General features: G+C 37.4%; 1 protein-coding gene across 1 annotated transcript in view; it reads right to left on the bottom strand.

Annotated features, from left to right (window-relative positions):
* Nucleotides 1-23,134, bottom strand: part of LOC119837160 (focal adhesion kinase 1) — a 40,070-nt gene that overhangs the window by 10,036 nt on the left and 6,900 nt on the right. Inside the window, exons 2-8 of the mRNA XM_038362683.1 lie at nt 13,395-13,821; nt 6,137-6,234; nt 3,393-3,577; nt 2,840-2,995; nt 1,259-1,338; nt 737-893; nt 113-260 (exon numbers count right to left, since the gene is read on the bottom strand). Of these exons, the coding sequence (XP_038218611.1) occupies nt 113-260; nt 737-893; nt 1,259-1,338; nt 2,840-2,995; nt 3,393-3,577; nt 6,137-6,234; nt 13,395-13,783 (1,213 nt within the window). The 5' untranslated portion in view covers nt 13,784-13,821. The remainder of the gene's footprint in view (nt 1-112; nt 261-736; nt 894-1,258; nt 1,339-2,839; nt 2,996-3,392; nt 3,578-6,136; nt 6,235-13,394; nt 13,822-23,134) is intronic.

Here is a 23,134-nt window from a genome sequence, read left to right as displayed (position 1 = left end):
TTGTATTTTATCACATTTAAGCTGTATTCGTATTCCATCACGTCTTCTCAGCCCACACAAACAAACAAACAAACAAACAAACGAACAAGCAAGAGAAACCAGTGGCACTCACCGATATCGGGTCCGATAGCGAGCTCGACGGGTATCGCCCAGCCGGAGCCGAGCGCCGCCGTGAACGTCTCGCGGTCGTACCCGTAGTGCGTGTGCATCGTCTCCACGTACTTCAGCATGCAGTCCGCGTCGCTCAGGTGGCCCACCACCTGCGACGGCGGCGGAACAATGTGAACGGAGTGAACAGAATGAACAGAGCGAACAGAATGAACAGAGCGAACAGAATGAACAGAGCGAACAGAATGAACAGAGCGACATGAAAACAACAGAATTAGAACTAGCAACGTCGACTGTACTACACCACTAAAAAGCAGTGGAAGTCGGGGATTCGAGACCAGGCGAGCTTGAAAGAAATAAAATGATTTTTAATTTTTTCTGCGCTTATGGATAACATCATCACTGTTCGAAACGGTGAAGGAAAACATCGTGATGAAACCGTTATGCAAACCTGCGCTTGGCCAGCGTGGTGGATTATAGCCCGAACCCTCATATAAGGCCTATGTAGAAGCAGTGGGAACATATATGAGCTGATGATGATGATGATACTGTCCATATAGTGTACAGGGAAACGAGCATTTACAAAGACTAAAACGAATAACAATAAAACCGGAACCAATCCACACACCTTCTTAAACTGCTGCTGTATGGACTTCTTCAGCACCTTGGGTTTGATCGCATCGAGCACGGACTTGGGCACAAACTTGTGCAAGCCAAACTCCTTCTCCAAATACTCGATGTTCGACTTCTTGTCCATGGATATTTGCATGTCCTTGCAGAAGTATCTGGAACATTACAATACAGGCAGTTAATAATCATGTATGTGGAAATATTTGCCCCAGATTGGCACGTGATTATTGAAATCGATCGAGCAGTTCATGAGATTAGTATGTTCAAGAAAACATACAAATTCTTTACCTATATATATATATATATATATATGTGTGTGTGTGTGTGTGTATATATATTATTATATAGTGCTTTAAAGTTATTCTTAGTGCAGACGCCTTTACTGTATTTTAATACAATTTTTGGAGTGGTAATGCTAAAAGGATCCTCCATTTTCCGATGGAGGAATACCATCTCCCTTACATATCATAATCATATCATATTATAAATAATGTGTACATATACACATATAACCACTCACTTGATCTCCAAGCAACATATCTGTATCGCCAAGTCATGGTCGACCATCGGATGGTTAGCATTGAGGTAGTCATGTCGCACCTGCAAGAGATAAATAGACATATTACTAGCTGACCCGGCAAACCTGTTCTGCCTTGCTCCTATCCTTTGGCGCTATGAGAAATAGATGTTGGCCGATTCTCAGTCCTAATCGATATGCAAACAAATTTCATAAGAATCGTTTCAGCCGTTTCGGAGAAGTATGAGAACGAACATTGTGATACAAGAGTTTTATGTATTCGGAGATTGTATTTAACTGGCGGCGGGTATTTAATTCGTGGTCTTATGATATTAACAGTAATAAAAATAATTAAAAAAAAATAACAGCATTAAAGTAAAGCGAAGTCTATTTTGGCGTTTATGGAAATTTTCGAAGGCATTAAAACACGCATAATTATTCACTATAGTAATTTGATAGTAATGAGATATTTTACTACAGTAAAAAGCAGTTTACGCACTCCTTAGACAAATATCTCCTGGCACAAAAAGCACGATGCGGAAGAAAGACAAACGAACAAACACACTTTCACATTTACAAGATTAGTACGATAAGACAAGGTTATCTAAACTAATATTATAAAGTTGAAACATTTGTGCTTATGTACGTATGTTTGTAATGTTTTCACAAAAAACCTACTGGACCGATTTCAAAAATTTCTTTCACACTCAAGAACGCTGCATCTCCACATAGTGACACGGGCTATATTTTATCAAGTTTTTACTCCGGATCAAACCGGGCGGAGCCGGGACGTGCGGCTAGTAGAATATAATGAGATAATTATTTCTGTTTCATCAACAACATCATGGTTATATTTTCGATTTGTTGAGATAAATTAGATTTTCCTCTAAAAGTGAAGTGGGTTGATTTTTACAATCAATGAGTCCACTTATCTTATCGCTATAAAATATACACTCACTTTGTCTGAATTGTCATATAATATGACGAAATAGAAGAGATTTTCTTTGTTGGTACGATTATTTACTAGTTGCCTATGTGTTATTCCAGTTGTCCAGCTAGCTACGTATCAAATGTCATTGCAATCGGCTCGGTAGCTTTTGCGTGAAATAGTAACAAACACACACATTCTTGCTAACTTTCGGATTTATAATATTAGTAGGATTAGATATTTAGGATATTAATACGAAGTAGGATTAATTTTTTTTTTTTGTATTAAGTGTTTTACGTTATATGAATTTGTTAATATCAATTATTGAAACACTCTCTCGTCTTGTATTCAGGAGGAGAGTGGAGAACTACTGGGCCGATAACAAGTGCAAGAAGGAGAGACGAAACCACTCATAGGACTAGCCCGAGGATTAATTTTTCAATGTATCTGCACATTATTCACATCACAATTGCTCGAAACGGGGAAGGAAACCATAGTAAGGTTACCGGCATCTCAAAGAGTCAGAAGTTCAACGGCATGTGACATCTGCCAACCCGCACTTGGTGCACTCATAAAAAGCCTTTGTGCCTGCAGTGGGATCATATATGGGCTGACGATGATGATGATGATGATGATGATATAAACAACAAACCCACCTGATCGTAATAATAATGGAAGGTGACGCGGTCCGAGTCGCACAGGTCGCGCAGGTTGGCGGGCAGGTAGCGCACGCGCAGCTCGAGCCGCCACTCGCTCGCCGGCCACTTGGCGAGCAGCTCCGACACCGGCGTGTCTTGGTGGATCCATCGTATCTGTGTGGTGAAATAACTATTATATAAACGTTCGCATCTTTTCCACTAATGTGGATTTGATAAAAAGACTCGGAGGACCATATCTATAAGCTTCCCATTTTTATACTCTCAAAACTTTAATTGTCCCTTCTCAATCCATTGCTCTTTCAAATGGATTGCGAAACTTGGCTAACAGTTTGCAAAGGCATGAGGTCTCTGCAAATGTGCATAAACGTGCTGTTCGGTTACCAGCTCCATAGTCAACTCTCACACTAAAAAGTATAGGTATAATAAAGGATTTATTTGGAAAAAAAGAAATTTTCACTCACACACACACATAAATGAATGTATTACTACGCTAACGCTCTCAATATAGGTTATGTGAACCCAAACACCCCAACCCAACACCACAGCCCACCTTGCCGGTAGTCAACCGCCGCGCCCTCAAGGCGAAGCATGACGCGTACACGCGCTCGCCCGCCGCGAGCCTCGCCGCGAGGCACCGGATCACGGAGCGCACGTCCTCATCAGCCGAGGCGCGGACCACGTTGAAACCACCATTTGGCAGGTGGACCTTCAGCGTGCTCGGGTCTTGGGATGTACCTGCAATGAAGTACATAATATGACTATGGTACTGCGTGATACAACTTTTTAACTACACTTGGTTTGAACCAGAATAAAAGAAAAATTGTAGTAAGTTATATAAGAGCTGTTAATAAAGTCTATTATTAAAGTTAAAGTCTATTATTATATGTAAAAAGCAATTATAAAGAAAAAAAATATCACAACATTCAACCTTCAGATGTATCTCGCTCAATTTATGTATTTTTTTTAAGACAATAGGGAAAATTGAAGTAATAATTACCAACTGTTATTTTCGAAGCCGGCGTGCGGAACAATTGATAAAAAATAAACAGTATTTTTATCTCGGCATTACGAGTATTAGTATCTTTATATTTTTATCTTAAATGTTGTATTGAATGAAACAGAATTCATCCGACCCTAAACGACAAAACAACCTACCGAGAATTCGTTTCCATAAAACCATGACTATGTATATGGAAATGCACAATGACGTTACACCATTTCCATAATTCATCATCATCCTCACATTAAGTTCATCGTACAATAAACCACATGATGTATCGTGAGATATCCTAAAATAGTTTCCCCCAGTCGTGTCAGCCGCTCTGACGGACGACATAAAAATTCATAATTTAGGGCCCAATAAAATATTTTCAAGAAGCCCCATTGTCATCCGCGGGTACAGCATGACGAATATAAATGATTTTATTAATATAAAATTTGCATTACCGCACATACGCAGAATGCTAAACCGGCGTCCGGCGAAGCGACTCTCCCGAGTAGCGACTAGAAGACACGATAATGGGGGGGTGACATGGTAATACGTTCCGTGGAAGTGTGATGGGCCGTATAAGGCTGTATACTAATTAGTAAGGAAAACAAATTAATATTTATTAAACTGGCAGAAACAGGTGTCCGGGTGTATGCAAATTCATTGTAAATGAATCCGTAATTTCCCGCTATTTTTAGTAAGTATCGACGGGCGGCAAGCTCTGACGCGGAAGTCTGTTTCAATTGTGTTTTCCTGTCATTGTTTTTTTTTGCACTATTAATTGTGTAATTACTGTGATGGCGGATGAGTCTTCTTATTTGGGCTCGTAAAAAATATTTAATTCAAGATGGTAACATCTTCAAATTTATGTCTCTTAGAATACTTCTATGTAGAAGGCATATTTTTTAGGGCCTTATATGATACATCAATTTTGTATTGCATGTAGTTTTCAAGGTTCTTAAACAAATTTTGATATATTTTAAATGTCACTCGTTTGCATCGTCATCATGATCCTATAGAGTTCTATCTGCCGTTCTTCCTTAGAAAATCCAATATCAAAAACATTCAACTAACAACACTTCCTAACAACACCCAAGTCGAAAAACTATAACATCCCACAGCAACACTTCACCTAATTAAAATATCAGTCACACACCCTTCATACAACCGCCATACCTAGCAAGGCGGTCGTTCAATCAAAATGACATTTACGAAAAGCACCAATCACCGCGGGTTGCTCGTTAACCCCACCGGTTCGTGATCACCTATTAATCGAGCGAAGGAAGCGACACCCGACCTTTGATGACCAAGCGCCGCAATTATTCCTAATTGTGACTTATGGATTTGCCGTGTTGGATATGATGTCTTTAGTAATTACTGTCTGAACTCTCTTGATGAATCATTTCAACTCTTGACTTTGAACTTTAAACGTAATTTCATATACTAATAAGTATAATAATATTTATGCGTTTCTGTATGATGCTGGGTTGCTGGAACCTTCATTGCAGAACAGATTTTATTTAATAATGTCAAAAAAATAAGTGTTTGTTGAGAGGTTTGTTGGTAAGGTATAAGGAACAAATACCACTGGATAGCATGAGGGCAGAAAGCTCGGTATCTAAACTATTATTAGAAAGAGAACACATTGGCGTTTTTGTAGGTAAAAATATTGTAATGTCACACAAAAACTAATTAAGCGTATTCAAAAATCATTTCACTATAAGAAAGCTGCATCTTCACTGCAGTGACCATATTACATCACAGGCGAAACCGGGCAACACCGCAAGTGAGTAAATAAAATCGTTATAATGTTTAAGGACATTTTCTGGAGATAGAAAATGAAATTTCTTGAAATTTAGAAGAAAACATATTTCAAATTTGGGAATTTCTAAGGCTGCCTTCCATGTAACGACAGCTGCCTAAACGATATCAAACGACCTTCTGTCGGCTAGGGGGTAGGTATTTCACAGATGTCACATTAACGGGCTGACCGCAGACGACGACTCAAATTGTTTCTTAGAAACGAACTCAAAGGTAAAAGTTTACAATCCGTGTCTCTGATCAATACTGTTTCATCAGGCACCCTCTTGACGAAGCATCCAAAATATTATCTTATATTAAGAAATGTTATCTACTATTAAAAAAATATATATATATTAATTTATATGACTTTGTAATATTTTTTCCAATAACAAAACAAGTTGACGATTAATTCATTCACATCCAATTTTAATTTGCCGTTGACATTTGACAGTTGATCCGAAAATATATGGTACCATTATAAAAAAATAAAGCACACCACTCACCGTGCGTCTGCGCCGGCGCATGCCGCTTCGGCGACGCGGGCTGCATCGCGCGCGCTAGCGGCCCCTCGCCGCACCGCCCGCCACCTTCCGGCTCATGACTGAAACAATTATACACAATATAAACAATTGCATTTTAATATCAGCCTAAAAGTATTCGTAACATTATGTAGGAATGTAAGAAACCTGTGAAAGTCGTTCGGTAATTGTAAAAATTGAATCTGTCTTAAAGGCAATTGCATAACCAGCAATATAGTAAGTACTCACGCAGGTCAGAGTCTAGATAAATTAAGCACCAAAATGGCTTTGAACATATAATAACAGGTCACGCTCTATCGAACTACAAAAGTAAAAAACCACATAGAAATACCAATAGTTTGGACAGCAATATAGTGATAAATAAAAATAAAAATCACAAGTCTCATAACAGCTCTATTATACACCAATTTCATTACTTAAACATCGGAACCTTTAAAGAAAATAAGTAAAATAATCTGTATTACATGAAAGCAGGATCTGATAAGTTTTTTTTAAACAATAACAATAAATCTTTATAATCTATAGCTACAACTGTGTCAACGATTTATTCTCTTTCTTCTAAATTATGTGTAAAAATAAATTCACATGCAACTAAAGCACCATCAAACATCTATACAACGCAGCTACCGACAAACAAATCTCTCCTCACTCGCTGAACAAACGACGAGATTCCAATTACGTCGCATTAACACTGACTCTGCGCATTCGCCCGGCGTGATATAGCATGCGGAGACAGATATATCATCGTTAGTTCGAGGTATATTGGGACAGGCCTCATTTGTCAACGCGAAGTCGGCCGTATCGCTCGTTTATCGCATCCTATACTATCCTACTCCTACTGATATTATAAATGCCAAAAGTTTGTAAGGATGTGTGTGTTTCTTGCTCTTTCACGCAAAAAGTACTGAACCTTGAAGAAGATTGCAAAGAAATTTGGTACGTAGACGTAGCTGGACAACTCGAATAACATATAGGCAACTTTTATCCCGATATTCCTACGGGATACGGACTTACGCGGGTGAAACCGCGGGGCGCAGCTAGTTGTCAAATAAAACGTCAAGACCGAAACCTGACGCCGAATTGTGTTGTAAACGCTAATGAAAGAAAGGCTTTGAAAGAAACTTAACCATTTATTTCAACACACACAAAGAAACAAAGCATAACGTAACATAAAAACAAATAAATAAATACAAAAATATAAAATATAACGTGTGGTTTTGTGTGCCATTCAATATACCTGAGGAGTTTTGCCAGACAGAAGGCGTACTTAGCGCGCGTCAGAGACGATTTTATTACAATTTTCTTCTCATTAAACTCCAAATCCAAGATATAACGCAAACATCGAGATTGGGAGGCATCAGCTATCAATTAAAATACTAAAAACTAAAGAATCATCCAAACCGACTCGCTCAGTCGAACGTTCAAAGGCAGTAAACCCAAAACCCAAAAAAAAAAGAAAAAATCAGTTGAGTCGAGAACCTACTCCTTTAAAACAACAACACCCGACGTTCAAGCGCAAAAGGCTATCTCACAAAATGTCCGACAACAATACAATTGTATAGAAACAAGCTACCTGCTGAAAATTTCACAGTAATAACGCGGTCGTTTATTGGCCTGTCGATTTGAATTTCCTATACAAAAGGGTTAATTATTGAACAGAATTAAAGCGAGGAAAGTTGAAAGCTTCATTTCTCTTTGTTACGTGTTATTCAGGTGTTAAGAGAGGATTTTTATGTCAGTGGTAGAAGCTTAAACGTCCAATAAGTATTACGTAATTTTATTATTATAAACGAGCAATTAACACGATTCAAAACTGTTGTTTTATACGATACTAGCGGTCCGCTCCGGCTTCGCCTGCGGTACATTTATAGCTTATAGACTTCCTCAATAAGTGGGCTATGTAACATTGAAAGATTTTTTCACATAGGACCAGCAGTTCCTGAGATTAGAGCGTTCAAACAAAACAAATTCTTTAGCTTTATCATATTAGTATAGGTTGACGAATAAATAATAGACAAGAATTGAAAAATCAGCTCTTGGACAGATAAACTATTAGCTGCTAGCTTTAGACCGCGGTTTCTCTCGCTTTAGATTGGGAGTAGTTTAATGTTATACATATAAATATTCCTCTTGAATCTATCTACATAAAAACCCAATCGAAAAACGTTGCGTAGTTTTGAAAATCTAAACATACATACATACATACATAGCAACAGACGCGGGAAGCGAGTTTGCTTCAAACTAAGTAGTGATATCTCAGATGTAATAACTAATGCTTACTAAAAACTAGAACATCGAAGCCTAAACTTAGGTCATAGTGCGCATGAATAGACTGCATTATTTCGACCTCAGTACTGACCATAGACAAGGCTATAATTACCAGGCAGTGTGCACGGGAGGGGTCAGAAGGGTGTCTCTGACCCCCCCTCCTCTCTGCCCCCCACACATCGATTGGTAGCATGTTGGCCAACATTACGAAATTATAAACAGGGGACTAATTTAATACTAACCACTAAATTATGCGGTACATTCAGTTAATTATGTAATACCGAGTATGTACATGAAAATATGATGCTTATGAGTTTTATTACTCTGGACTAAGTATGGAAGCGCATAACAAAGATAGTGTACGAGCTGACTTTTCTACACAAACTATAATCCTACTTGCTATCCTACTATATCGTACTAATCCTACTAATATTATAAATGCGAAAGTGTGAAAGGATGTGTGTGTGTGTTTGTTGCTCTTTCACGCAAAAACTACTGAACCGATTGCAATGAAATTTGGTACGTAGACAGCTGGACAACTGGAATAACATATAGGCAACTTTTTATCTCGATATTCCTACGGGATACGGACTTACGCGGGTGAAACCGCGGGGGCGCAGCTAGTATACAATGAAATACTGGCTGACACGGCAAACACTGTTCTGCCTTACTCTTATCATTTAAAGGTATGAAAAACAGATGTTCGCCGATTCTTAGAACTACCCGATATACACAATATTTGGTGAGAATTGGTTCAGATGTTTCGAGGGTGAATGGTAACTAACATTGTGACATTCGTATTTTTTATATAAATTCTGCGCACAGAGAAGCTGTGACCCTTCAAGAAAAGAGCATATTTGTCAGGTCAGGTGAAAAAGCACCTGTCTGCACACGTCCAGTGTACATGAGCAGTGGTGACCACTTAACATAAGGTAGACCACCAGCCACTACGCTCGGTCTGTTATAAAATAAATACAGTCGTCATAGATATTCATCACATAAGATTAATTTTTTGTGAAGAAATATGGCAAGACTTAATCTATCGTTAACAATTGCAGTCTGACAAACATAGAAGAAGATAGCTGAATAACGATACTAGCTTATTTAAACGCTTTGCGAGAGTTACAGCCCGACAGTTAATCTGTTTGTGTGTGTGGTTGTAATCCGGTCCCGATGTATGTATTTATGTATTTTTTCTTAATATATCAACAAATTTTGCTTCATACATATTTATTACTGTTGATATGACGATGTTTAGATAGAAATGTCCATACAACACGTATCTATCCCAACATTCCAATAATTCCTCTTTTAAATTTAAATATAGATTTCCCTAAATTCGATTATGTTGGCAACACTGGCGCCCGCCATTGCGCGTACGTGTGTGCAACTGAACGCATTGTGCATCCGCCGCTGCCCGGCCGGCCGTGCGTGTTATGCAAATGACGAAAAATCGATATGTTTTGTGTGGCCATATCTTATTTATCTTGCATACTTTCATCCTATGTACCTACAATGAGTATAATCAGGTAGTCATATACAAAACTAGCAAACCCGGCGAACTCTGTTTCGCCACCAGGTGGTTGTATGTGAAAAATGACTTTCCCGCTTTTCTGCAGAATTTTTTCCTGAATTTTCTTTGCCATAAACCTCACGGCGCCCGAGACCTTTCCAACGAATGCAAAACCGTGGAAATCGGTTCGTGCGTTCTGGAGTTATAGCGTCAGGAAGGAAAACCCGACTTATTTTTATATAGTAAGATTAAACCGATTTCAACGATTCTGTCATTTGAATTCGCGTGATAAAGGCGTTGCGACGCTGTTTTTCTTACGACAGCTATATCACCACGGGGGGACGGGAGACTTCTCTTTTTTAATTGATTAAAGCTGCTTCAATACATAATCATCAAATTTCTTCAATGAAGGTGTGCGTCATAGACTGCAGTGAGTAGACATTGATGTGTCTGATGTCTGTAGACACGTCATAACAAGACGAAAAATGTATCGCAGTGATTCAGCAACTATTCGGTGAAAGTTTAAAAGAGTGCAACTAAAGGATCCGTATACATGGCCTAGAAAGCTTATCGCGATATATATCCTACTAATATTATAACTGCGAAAGTTTGTAAGGATGTTTGTTGCTCTTTCACGCAAAAACTACTGAACCGATTACCGATCACCGAATACTGGACAACTGGAATAACATATAGGCAACTTTTTATCCCGATATTTCTACGGGATACGGACTTACGCGGGTAAAACCGCGGGGCGCAGATAGTATTATATATATAGAGTTTGAGAGATACATATTTGAATATACACAACATAAACATATACAAACATAGAATTTTCTTGTATTTGATTTTACGCGAGTATTATACATTTAGAAATTAAAAACTTTTTAACGGATTTTAAACATAACATCTCAGTCTCCCCGTGACCACGCTCGCTGCAAAGAAACGTCGGGTTAATATTATAATGAATAAATCGCGTTTAAAATTCGTTAAAAGTTTTTAATTTCTAAATATATACACACATTAAAAACTATTCCATTTTTCTCACTATATCCTCATGGTATTGCGACCGTAATAGTTCGTGAAGATGCTTGGATCAATGCATATTTGTTACTTCTTGATGCAAAAATCACTCATCCGATGAAGATGCAATTTTTCATCTCGATCGGATCCGTCGTTTTCCAGCCAAGTCGACCGTAACATCCACAATTCTCATATCTAATTTATACGACAATTAACGCGTAAATGTATGCACTTAAACTAATACTACAATAAAAGCACAACGACTCTGTGAATAACAAACGAGCGCTTCAGAATCGAGGCCGTAAATAATTAGCAGGTTACCTACCAACTTCAACAAAGGATGATACGCGGCCTTAGAAGGGTAACGTCATATTTAATAAGCGACTGTTCGGAATGGCTAACCAACATGATGAATCACTCATTATGCATAAATAATAACGGAATGAGCAGACAGCCGACGAATTTATGAATATTATTATGTAGCAGAACAATTATTTTCTACAAAAAAGGTCACCGAAGTCCCGGAGGGGAAGGGGGGGGGATCCCAATACAAATTCTATAATGCGACCAAATGGCAACAATTTCCCATCAAACACAGAAAAAAACAGACGAATTAAGAATATCGTATTCGTTTTTTTGTGACTTACTAACTTAGGTCTTATCAATTATTGAAATCAGTTCAGTAGTTCTTAAAATTAGCCTGTTTAAACAAACAAGCTCTACAGCTTTATATTATAGTAGCATACAAGTATCAATATACACATTCACATAAATAAATAAATATAGGTATAACTGAAAGCCAGGAACAAATAAGAGATGTAAGACATTGTAACATAAATAAATTATATAACACGCAAAAACTACTGAACCGATTGCAATGAAATTTGGTACGTAGATAGCTGGACAACTAGAATAACAAATGAGCAACTTTTTAGCCCGATATTCCTACGGGATACGGACTTACGCGGGTGAAACCGCGGGGCGCAGCTAACTAGCTGAATAGACACACGAATTATTTCGCCACCGATGAATTCCTTCACGCTACGCACCAGATGTTTTGATACGTCGCTATTCCGTTAACAGATACAGATTAACAGCTAATAAGCAGTTTTGACAGTCGACATTCTTCAATCAAGGCTTCGCCCACGCCACGCCCACGCCCGCCGCGTGGGGAAAGCGCCGGGGCTCGCGTTACATCGCGCTTGCGACTCTATACCGACGTGGATGTTATCACAGTGACAGTACATCACCACGATCAGCATTGCCCACACACGCTCCTGTCCTGTCCAGGGTGTGTGTGGGGGAACCCGAGATGATGGTTGCAACACGTGTGGACTGATCATGTGGACATTTTCACATAGATATAGATTTCAGATAGATACATTTGATAAGAGTTTCTGTATAATGTTACAGCGGGCAACTGAGCTGGTGGTGCTTAGATCCCCGACGCCCATGAACATTTGGAGACGTAAGCTTATACAATAGGCTGACCTTTGGACTTTAGGTTTATATTAAAGGGTTAAGCTTTTTGTAAATTTCGTTGTCATTTTATTTAGAAAAGTTTTACGTACAGTTTTCGTTTCGATAAAATATCAACTTGAATAAATAATTGTAAAGACTGGCAGGCAATCTTCTTTCTAAACATTTTCAAAGCTGACTTAAAAAAAAAATACAAAACAACACATATTATTTTCCTAATAATTTCTATAGCATCGATATCAGTGTACAACAAGCATAACATGTAAACATATTGATTGCGATATGAGAACCTTAAGATTAAATGTCGTGTCGAGATAATTTCGGAATTCGTTAATTAATTACGCGTTAATTTTTTATAGTCTCATATCCATATATGGGTTAAACAATAACCATATATGTATACAAAAGTTTCACAATTGCCTCCAAGTATTTTTCAAGTAAATAGACATTGAAAAGAAAACATCATCATCATTTACTGAGCATTATTCAGACGTCGTTGTGGACTGATAATAATTGTGTACATAAAAATGTAAATGAATTTATCAAAGAATATATAAATACAAATGGAACAATTAATAATTAAATGGTTCTTTATTACGATAAAAAAATTATATATTACATACACTGTTGTTTAATTAATACCATTAATTAGGTGTTGTTTAATTGCCTGTTACTTATTTTTTATTTCTGCCTGGATTTAATAGAGTGTTATAAATCGGACAAAATAATTAAAAATATAAAATATATAACGATTTAATGCAATGATCATTAGGCGATTCTTATTAGAATCATAAGATAAACTCATAATATTTTATCGTCACCACACATAGAGTTTCAATTAAATATGTCCGTTTGAAGTAGATTCAATTCGACTCTGAGGATATTGTTTACATAGTACAAGTGAGGCTAACAAAACGTGTTAAAACAAACATCAATTACCTCTTCGACCGAACCCGGGTGTAGCGCCATGTGTTGCTGCTATAGTGCCCCGAGCTGGAAGGACACAACAACAGCTGCAGACTGTTGGGTCTCGGCTCCCTCCGCTTCTTACACCTCAGCTTCACCTCATCACCTTGCCCGTCATCCTTGGCTGCCTTCTGCTCTTTTATATTATCAACGTACAAATTTAAATGCTCCAAACGACTGATGATATTCCTCGTTCGCAACAGATCCGGCGTCTCGTCGATTCGATGCTTCCGTATTTCGATAGGCGACAGGGGAGGTTTCCTCGGCTCGAACACCACCTTCGAGTATTCGCTGCTGCGTCTCCAGAGCCGCGGCGACAGCGGCCAGAACCGCCCCGTGGGTTGCGCCGATTCCATAACCATTTCGCACACTCTCTATTAATCGACTTTACCGATGCTCGCTAGAACAATACGCGAGAGTTGCCAGTATTCAAACGCATTCACACTTCAATTGCAATCAACTATTTACAACACAACTTGTCATTTAATGTATGCACGTAACGGCGTACGTAGTAATTCGTAAATCGTCACTTATTATACAGCGCTTGATGTCAAAAAGCGGAAAGCTCTAGCGAGCCACACGTCCGTGTCATTAGAAGCGCTATCTGTTAACACACGATCTAAACACAGCGCCAACTAAACAAACGCGTCGCGGCCGATCGACACCCACGTGCTGTCGAGACGAACAACACGCTGCCAATGTATCATATGCAACTGATAAGGGACCCCGTGGCGGCGTGCTTTATCAAGCTTCGTGAGAATTCACATGACGCAAGGAATGTCACACAATTTTCCGCCAAAACCGATTGCAAATTCCAATACGTATTATTTCCCTTTACAGCGAGAATTTTCTCGTTTTCCAACAATCGATCGTGGAATGATTACGTTATAACGGAATATATACATGAACGGAATAAGACATGGATATCTACGTCACGATTGCTACTTGCGACCTATATACTAGTATGTATGTCGGTTATTATCCTACGATTACTCACTTATTGCGATGCTCTGGCGGCATATGAAATACGTATTACATAGATTAATACAATCAGGACTATCACCCGATCGATCATATTGCAATATATTTAGTCGTAACTCGTAACATATATATTGTTCTTAGACATGACAGAACACACACTTTTTACGTGTAGTTTTGTTATTTCTTTATTACATGCAATAAGTATGTTAATAAGGGTTGTCTTAAATTGAAATTAAAGTGTAGTTATCATAGAAAATCCTTCAGCTGTACTTGAGTTATCAGTGGCGTAATAAACACACATTTCTTTTATTTATTTATTTTATTTTATTGGTTTCCAAACAGCTTATACACTAATATAACAGCAGCAGTAATAATGTACAACGATTATTGTTCTATGTATAAATCTATTCTATGGATACACAAATGAAACATATTAGATTTGCTCCGCAGAAATGATACTCACACTTAAAGATGTGATAATATCTTCCAAACAGATAATCAAACTGAGTCCTACTCAAACTCAAGAGTTAATATAACTGAAATAGTGCATTATATCACGTCCTACGAATGTCAAATGTGGAGTCATCTCATGAATAAAATAGATTAGAAATATAGACCATTACGTAGGCCCTAGCGTAGTTTGCGTAGGATATATATGATGCTGTTATTATAACATAACTGTCCATAGTTTTACCGACTTCTCAAAATCAATGACATTACTTGACAATTCACTAATATATAATTAATAATCATAATCAGCATAATCATCAATCAAAATCATAAGGTAATATATACTACATACATATAAACAAAAAGAAATGTGAAATTATGTTTTAAGAAATTAGCAAAAAAAAACTTTTACTGAAATCTTAAAAACAAACGAACCTACAGGTACATAAATTTCATAAATCTATACTTGCTCCATTTTAAAGTACAAAATATTATTCCATATTCATTGGCAATATTTAAACAGATTTTTTATAACCGACGCTTTTACACGTCATCGAATATGCCCCCGAATTCTCTAGAACGATGGATAGCGATAGCTAGATGATAGCGATGTAAAAAATGCCAATAAATAATACTGGTCACTATGTCTTGACATACACAAAAAACTGCTCACGTTAAATCGTAATAGCTTCATAATATCATCTTCATATCGTTCTGCGTTGAATGCCAAGCGATTCGCTAGGAAGTGGCGACAGGATGTCATTTATACTGGCTTTATTTATTATTTTGGCTCGTACGCTTATCCCTACTAATCCTACTATCCTACTGATATTATAAATGCGAAAGTTTGTAAGTGTTTGTGTGTGTTTTTTGCTCTTTCACGCAAAAACTACTGAACCGATTGCAATGAAATTTGATAAGTAGACAGCTGGACAACTGGAATGACATATAGGCAACTTTTTATCCCGAAATTTCTACGGGATATGGACTTACGCGGGTGAAACCGCGGGGCGCAGCTAGTTACCAATACGCATGCAAATTAGATAATCTATACGGCTCGATAACAAGAACTACGGAGTCAGCGTATCGAATTATAATGCCCTTCGCTTCCTGCCATTGAGTAGCTTCCTGCGGCTGGCTTCCGATGTTGGCTTGTGTTGGTATCCCATTATGGATAATGGGATATGAGAGGTTTTGATTTATAGCGTTAGATGACTTTTTTATGTCACAGCGGGCAACTGAGCTGGTGGTTCGCCTGATGGTAAGCGATCACCACCGACCACGAATATTCGCAGAGGTAATAGTGCCTATACGAATGCGCTGCCCGCTTGCAAGGGGTAGGAGATACAGAATGGATTGACGACTGGAAGGAAGGAATGGACAGGAAAGGGTGAGGATAAGGAACAGAAAATCTAAATTGAACCTATTAATATTGTTAATGCGAAAGTAACTCTGTCTGTGTTTCTTCTTTAAGCCAAAATCACTGAACCGGTTTGGATGTGGTGCTGAGATAGACTGTGACCCGAGAAAATTATTCAATGTCCCCATTGAACGGGCTCTGAAACTGTATGTATCTTTTCCTTTAACTTCGCGAGTGAAGCCGCGGCGGAAAGCTTGTATTATATAATTTATCACTCGCTTGATCGCCACATAATTGACACGCAATGAAAACCATCAAAGACAATTGTAAAAACGAAACCTTATTCCCAAGAAATGATCAATGGGAGTCGTTTTCGTCACCATATCCGATACAATAGCCGGAAAGCGGTATGCACCGGCAATACTTGACTAATAAATACCGTTACGCCACTTTAGCTCTTATCGCTTGGTGATAGGTACTATATTGGTATGATTGAATTTATCTGTTGTTGTATGAATCAAATGGGGATACGTTGAATTTCTGGTAACACATGTTTGTGCGCGTTTAGTCACACGTGGTAACAAGTAAATAATAATAATAATCGATTGAGTTTTGACATAAAATTTATATGTACATGGTGAATTCAAGGTGGGTTAAAGAGGTAATAATTCCTAATTAATCTATCGAATAATTCTTCTCTAGAAAAACCGAATACCACTCCTGATTCTTGAATGAGACGAAATGCCAGCAATTTCATATAAAATACAAAATCATACTAGACGATACGAGATATCGAGTAACAAAGATAAATATAATTGAATTGAGAGCCCTATTGGTTTTTGAGAACGTCGGTTTAAAACAATTATCTATTATGTAATAAGAAAAGTTACTAAGAAAAAAGCTAAGAAAGGTTGAAGCTATGAAATCTTCAATAAATAAAAGTGTTGAATTACAAAAAAATAAATCGCAGAATTTGATATAAGAAAATAAAAATAAATAAACGACGCCTACATGTCCAATGAATATTAATTCAACAAAGTATCAATTCATATTCTTAAGGAATTGACTATTTCATCCATTTATTATTGAGTTGTCGTTAAACAAACATCATTTATCTCGCTCGGGCCTCTTCAACCCGGGCAAAAACCAGGGCGAGCGTCTTGTACATTATAACAATCAAATAGTTGCATGAATTTAGTGAGACCGAAACGAGAGCAAATTCGATTTACCAACCGCATTTCATTGGGTATTACAAATATAACTCGCAGACCAAACAAACACAATGTTAGCGGCAATTGAAATCACCGCGAATGTATGCAATTTACGAACCAAAACTATATATAATAGGTTATCGTTAATTAACTCGTTTGTGATCCCATAATAAGAAAGAAAGAAGAAAGAAAGAAAAAACATTTATTTGGCGACATGAAACACAAAAACACATATGAAATAAAAAATAATAAAATAAACAACTAAAACAAACGTAAATAATAATAGAAAAGAGAAAAAAAAAGTACAACAATAGCGTGTCCCACAGTACCGCCAAAAAGGATCTAGTTCAGCTTGTGCCAGGCGTTGGCCTGGCGCTGGTTTTCAACTAGATCCTAAGTTGTTCCGACTTACGGATGCAAAACGACGCATATATAAATAATACTAAAAAATAGTGTGTACTTAAATAAGATAAACATTTATATATATGCATACATAATAATAACAGTTCCTTGGTTAGGTTACACTTGTGACATTAAAAGCTGAGGATTGTTATGTGATTAAAGAAAATTAACAAGTAAGTAGGTAGGTAGGTATTACGCCATCTCATCTTTGCAATGACCAAAAATTGAGTAAAAGACGTTGGAATTGTCATTCCTGTCCTCTATAAGTTGCTTTTGTGTGTGTGTGTGTGTGTGTGTTTTTTTTGCTATCATATTAAATCTTCATTGTTAAATATGCAGAAAGCTATTTAAAGTTATATGAACCCTCATAGGAGGCCTGTGTCCCAGCAGTGGGAACATGTATGGGCTGATGATGATGATGATGATGATGATGATGATGATTTATGCACGAATATTTTTTGTTCTAAGGGATACATATAATTCTAAAGGTTACACTGAAGCGAAATTGACTATACCCTTCATTTTTGAGATACAGATAGACAGTTAGATTACCGTATTAAAACATAAAATGGCGCCAATAACTTCGGAAGTATTGATTATTACGAGTAAAGATTAAAAGTGAAGCGATCACAAAATCTCATAGTGTAAAAACCGCACAACAAAATGTGGGTGGTCTATATCCTACTGTTATAAAACAAACGCTATTAAAATATTTACAACAGTCATAAATATAATTGTGAATGAAACTATAACGATAAAATGAATCAACTTTTACGAACATTGCTAGTTGGGCAGAGCTTACGCGACGGGCCCAGCGGCGGGACAGCTTATAATATATTTTCGGGAACGTCGGTTGAACACAGCGAAGATTCTAGCGCACTTGCTTTTCGTATGTCCAGAAATTATGTAAAATATATTGTCAAATTACATTACACTAGCAGTTCGCCCCGGCTTCGCCCGTGGTACATATATAGCCTATGTCACGCAGCGAAGTTGCAGCTTTCTAATGGTGAAAGAATTTTTAAAATCGATCCAGTATTTTTTGAGTTCATGCATTACAAACAAACAAACGAACAAACAAACAAAAATACAAACTCTTCCTCTTTATAATATTAGTGTACATATACAACCTTTATGGTAAGCTCATTGACATTGAATGATGGACGAAATTCAACCGTAGGAGTAAAGCTATTAAAATTAAAATGAAGTTATCCATGTTCTATACTCGATGATTCTATCGGAGATTTTTTATCTACGATTGCGTTAAATTTAATTTTTAGTTTTATAGCATTGAAATGCTTTATAAATGAGAATTTTTTGAAAGAAAAGAAAAAAACATCTCATTTAAGATTGTGTTGTCAGCCTAAAATTAAAACTCACATGAAAACCGTTAGTCTAAGAGTCCCTGAAACTTTAGACATCTACCGTAATCACTTCCAAAGACCATCCATCCAGGTCCAAGCGTTTACAATTGTAAAGCACATACAACTAGCTCATTTCCATACAATTACGCGTGTGACGTCACCGTTACTTACGTCACTCGCGAGCCGTACATCGACCCCGCCGAATGTGTGTCAGGAAAGCGTACCGAGCTTAATTTGCGAAAGTTTCTTAATGTCACTTTCATTAGTCGTGTGCTTTTTTTTTTGACGTGATAACGTCTTAAATTAGGTTGCGGCTCGGAGTCACTCATGAAAAAGTGTAACGCCCGGTAACGTTACGATGAGTCACCGAACTATGATCGGTCCGCCGCGCGCGCAGCACTAGAGAATTAGGCGCATTGAATCGGCGCGTGCTTGTGTCTCTGTCTCTGTCTTTCTCGAGCGTTCTTGGCGTTGGAAAAAAAGACGTTGTCACGTAAAATCTTCGCCCGTAAAACCGACTTTACAGGCAACCATTTTTTTTATTTTTTTTTTATTGGGTGATAGGGTAGCGCTTGACTACCATCTCGCCTGCTGGTAAGCGTAGATATAGTCTAAGATGGAGCGCGCTTCCCTAGAAGGTACCTTTTCGACCTACTTTTGAAGATCCCCAGATTATATCCGTCAGGGAACACAGACTCAGGAAGCATTTTAAAGGAACATAATACGGCGCATATACGCAGCTATTAAAGTGGAGTATGATACGAGATTGATTCTCGCAGTAACTCTCGGTATATAATAGAAATAGCCTAATCTAACATCAAACGAAACATTTGCATTATATTAGGGTAGTAGGCAATGTCGCGGACGTATACTAACTAGCTCCGATGGCGCCTTCACTAAAGCGCCTCGTCGGAACCCAGCGGCGTTATATGCGGTAGAAATTCGACATAACCCACGGCTCCTTTATCCCGGGGGCCGTGGATGCGAGATTTCTCCACAAACATAAGAATACTAGGCAATCAGTAATATCAAAAAATAAATAAACATATAATCCCTCTAATAATATATCTAAATAAATTTACAAACAAATAAATATATAAAGCACTTTAAACCGATACAGCGGACAAAGCTGGTGCCAAGAGATTCTCAGTTCTCACCACTACAATTCACGAAGCTCAAGCGTCAGTCATAACAAGGTGTGATCGAATCGAATAAAGCTAGGGTTGTCAACACTTTAAGTCAATAGAATTTTACATTTTTTTATAATTGAAAAAGACGATTATAAAAAATCTTCAAAAATCCAGTCAACTATCAAACTGAAAATACCCCAAAAACTATGACAACAAGATTTAAATAAACTAAGACTTTTCAATAGTGAATTACAGTCGAGATTCGATTTTCTTTTATGGAATCTTTAAATGTTAAACATTAATCCAAACGGAGACAAATCCAACGAACAAAATATCATTAAAATCCGTTCAACCATTCCTGAGAACTCATAAGTGCTATAACCAAGTGTTGGTTAGGCTTTCTTTCATTGCCATCCGTATGTAACAGACGGCAACCCTAATCACAGCAGTCCCCGGGTTGTGGAGTAACCGCAACATTGGCAACCAGCCAGCTCCTATTGATACCGAATGCTATAACGAATTATTATTTTAATCTATATAATGTAAGACCACAATAACCTCTCTTGTGGTCTTCTATCCCACTAATATTATAAATGCGAAAGTTTGTAAGGATGTGTGTGTGTGTGTTTGTTGCTCTTTCACGCAAAAACTACTGAACCGATTGCAATTATATTTGGTACGTAGACAGCCGGACAACTGGAATAACATATAGGCAACTTTTTCCCGATATTCCTACGGGATACGGAATTACGCGGGTGAAACCGCGGGGCGCAGCTAGTAATTAATAAAGTTTTGTTGTAATGGCAACATTTTGTTATGTACTTAGGAACTGATTAAATGACAAGGCACAGTGCCACCAACTTATCTTGTAATTAGCGAAAAAATTTTACTGAAGATATTGTATTGTCTTTGTACTTCAAGTCTTATTTTTATTGCAATTTTCTAAATTTTAATCAGAAATCTACTTCGCTACGTCCACTACGTCGCTTTCGTCTGTCCCTATGTATGCTTAAATCTTTTAATCTGCGCAACGAATTTTAATGGTCTTTTTTTTTTAGATAGATACAGCGATTCAAGCGGATGGTTTACAAATACACTTTAATAACATCCATTAAACTACTCCGAATTATTTCAATCTTTAGTTTTATAGCATTGAAATGCTTATTCCGAATGATATTTTGCCATTCCATATATTTCAGTTTCTCTATTTATTTATTAAGCGAGTATGGCCAAAAACAAACAAGTATGGCAAACACACAATATTAATAACAACAAAAGGTTGCCGCAACCTTACACGCCTTTCGGGAAATGCGACAGCAAACCCTAAGTGAATAAGACGACCGAAACTGAGTTAGCACAATTTGGCTAATGGACATTGTCCCGCCGAGCAATTGGAGTTAGACGGAACGCCACGCGACGAGACCGCTGGGCTAGGGGCGCTTCACACGAACCGCTCGCGGTAAACAAACAGACGAGGATAAGTAATTAACCATTAGGATGTGTACGTAATTGATACGTGTGTTGACGCCTTTACCGACGATATATAAATTGTATTTCAAATGTCAGTGTGTTTGTTTATTTGTATGTCTTACTTTCACGTCACAACGGAGCCATTTTATTACATGATTTGTTGCGTTTGGAGGTATAAGGCTAGTGAGTGACATACTAGGCTACTTTTCACCGCGGCGAAACATCTCATTCCGTTGGGAATTTCCTGTCGTTTTTTCCGTTGCATCAGGTTTGAAATCACAACGATTCTAAAGAAGTTTCACTTCAAAAAACAAACTCGCAGCGATAATATGAAAACACCTTACGATAGAGCCACTGACTCACAGCCTAACGCGCTTTTAATTCAACCATAAGTACCACAAAACGTTGACGATCACGCCAACCTGGTTTCCAGCTATTTATGACCTCATTCATTGCCTCTCGTCTCGGGCTTATTAATTTCGCCCCTAAAAGGAAAAGAAAATAAATGTACATTCATTGTCAATTTTACGCGGAATATTCAATATGGGATTAACCCATTTCCATTTGGAATTTAACCTAAATAAAATGATATGGAATCTTCTATTTGGTATATTACAAACCCTACCAATATTATAAATGCGAAAGTTTGTAAGGATGTGTGTGTGTTGCTCTTTCACGCAAAAACTACTGAACCGATTGCAATGACATTTGGTACGTAGACTAGTACTAAATAAATGTGTGTGTATTTAAAGTGTTATTTATATTTCACTAAGCAGTGAAGAGCAAGCAATCTTTTTACCTGTCTCCTTTCTAGTTATATTATTTACAAACGTCTCTTGGTTGACTGGAAGAGATCACTTGTATCAAAGAATACGACCGCCTTGTGTGCTGTATGTTTTGAATATGAGTTTTGTATTTATTTACATAAGTATGTTCGCAACACAATAAAGTGTTTTAATGAAATAAATAAATAAATATAAAGTTATGTTAATAATAATTCAATAAAAATATGAATACTCGTTCTATTTGTTTATCCATGTAATTTATTACTGAAATCAAATCCTATTTATATATTTCTAATGTTGGAAAGACAGCACCGGTCTTTGTAACAATTTTAAATTAGTCACTAATATTGCCTTCTACTGTTCTTTTACATTAATATTTGTGTAACAGATAAACATAACAAAAAAAAAGATACCGACAGCAAACTCCTTTTTAAATATAAACAAACAAACACCAGTAACATTCGAACCATTCAAACGCATCGCCTTTCGTATGCAAATATTATTTCATAAAATATTGGATCGCCGCCAAAATCACGATTGAAATAAACAATACAATGGAT

This window comes from Zerene cesonia, chromosome 26, assembly GCF_012273895.1.
Source record: "Zerene cesonia ecotype Mississippi chromosome 26, Zerene_cesonia_1.1, whole genome shotgun sequence".
NCBI classification, from domain to species: Eukaryota; Metazoa; Arthropoda; class Insecta; order Lepidoptera; family Pieridae; genus Zerene; species Zerene cesonia.
Note: the sequence above shows the minus strand (reverse complement) of the source record. Positions and strands in the feature narration are given on the sequence as shown.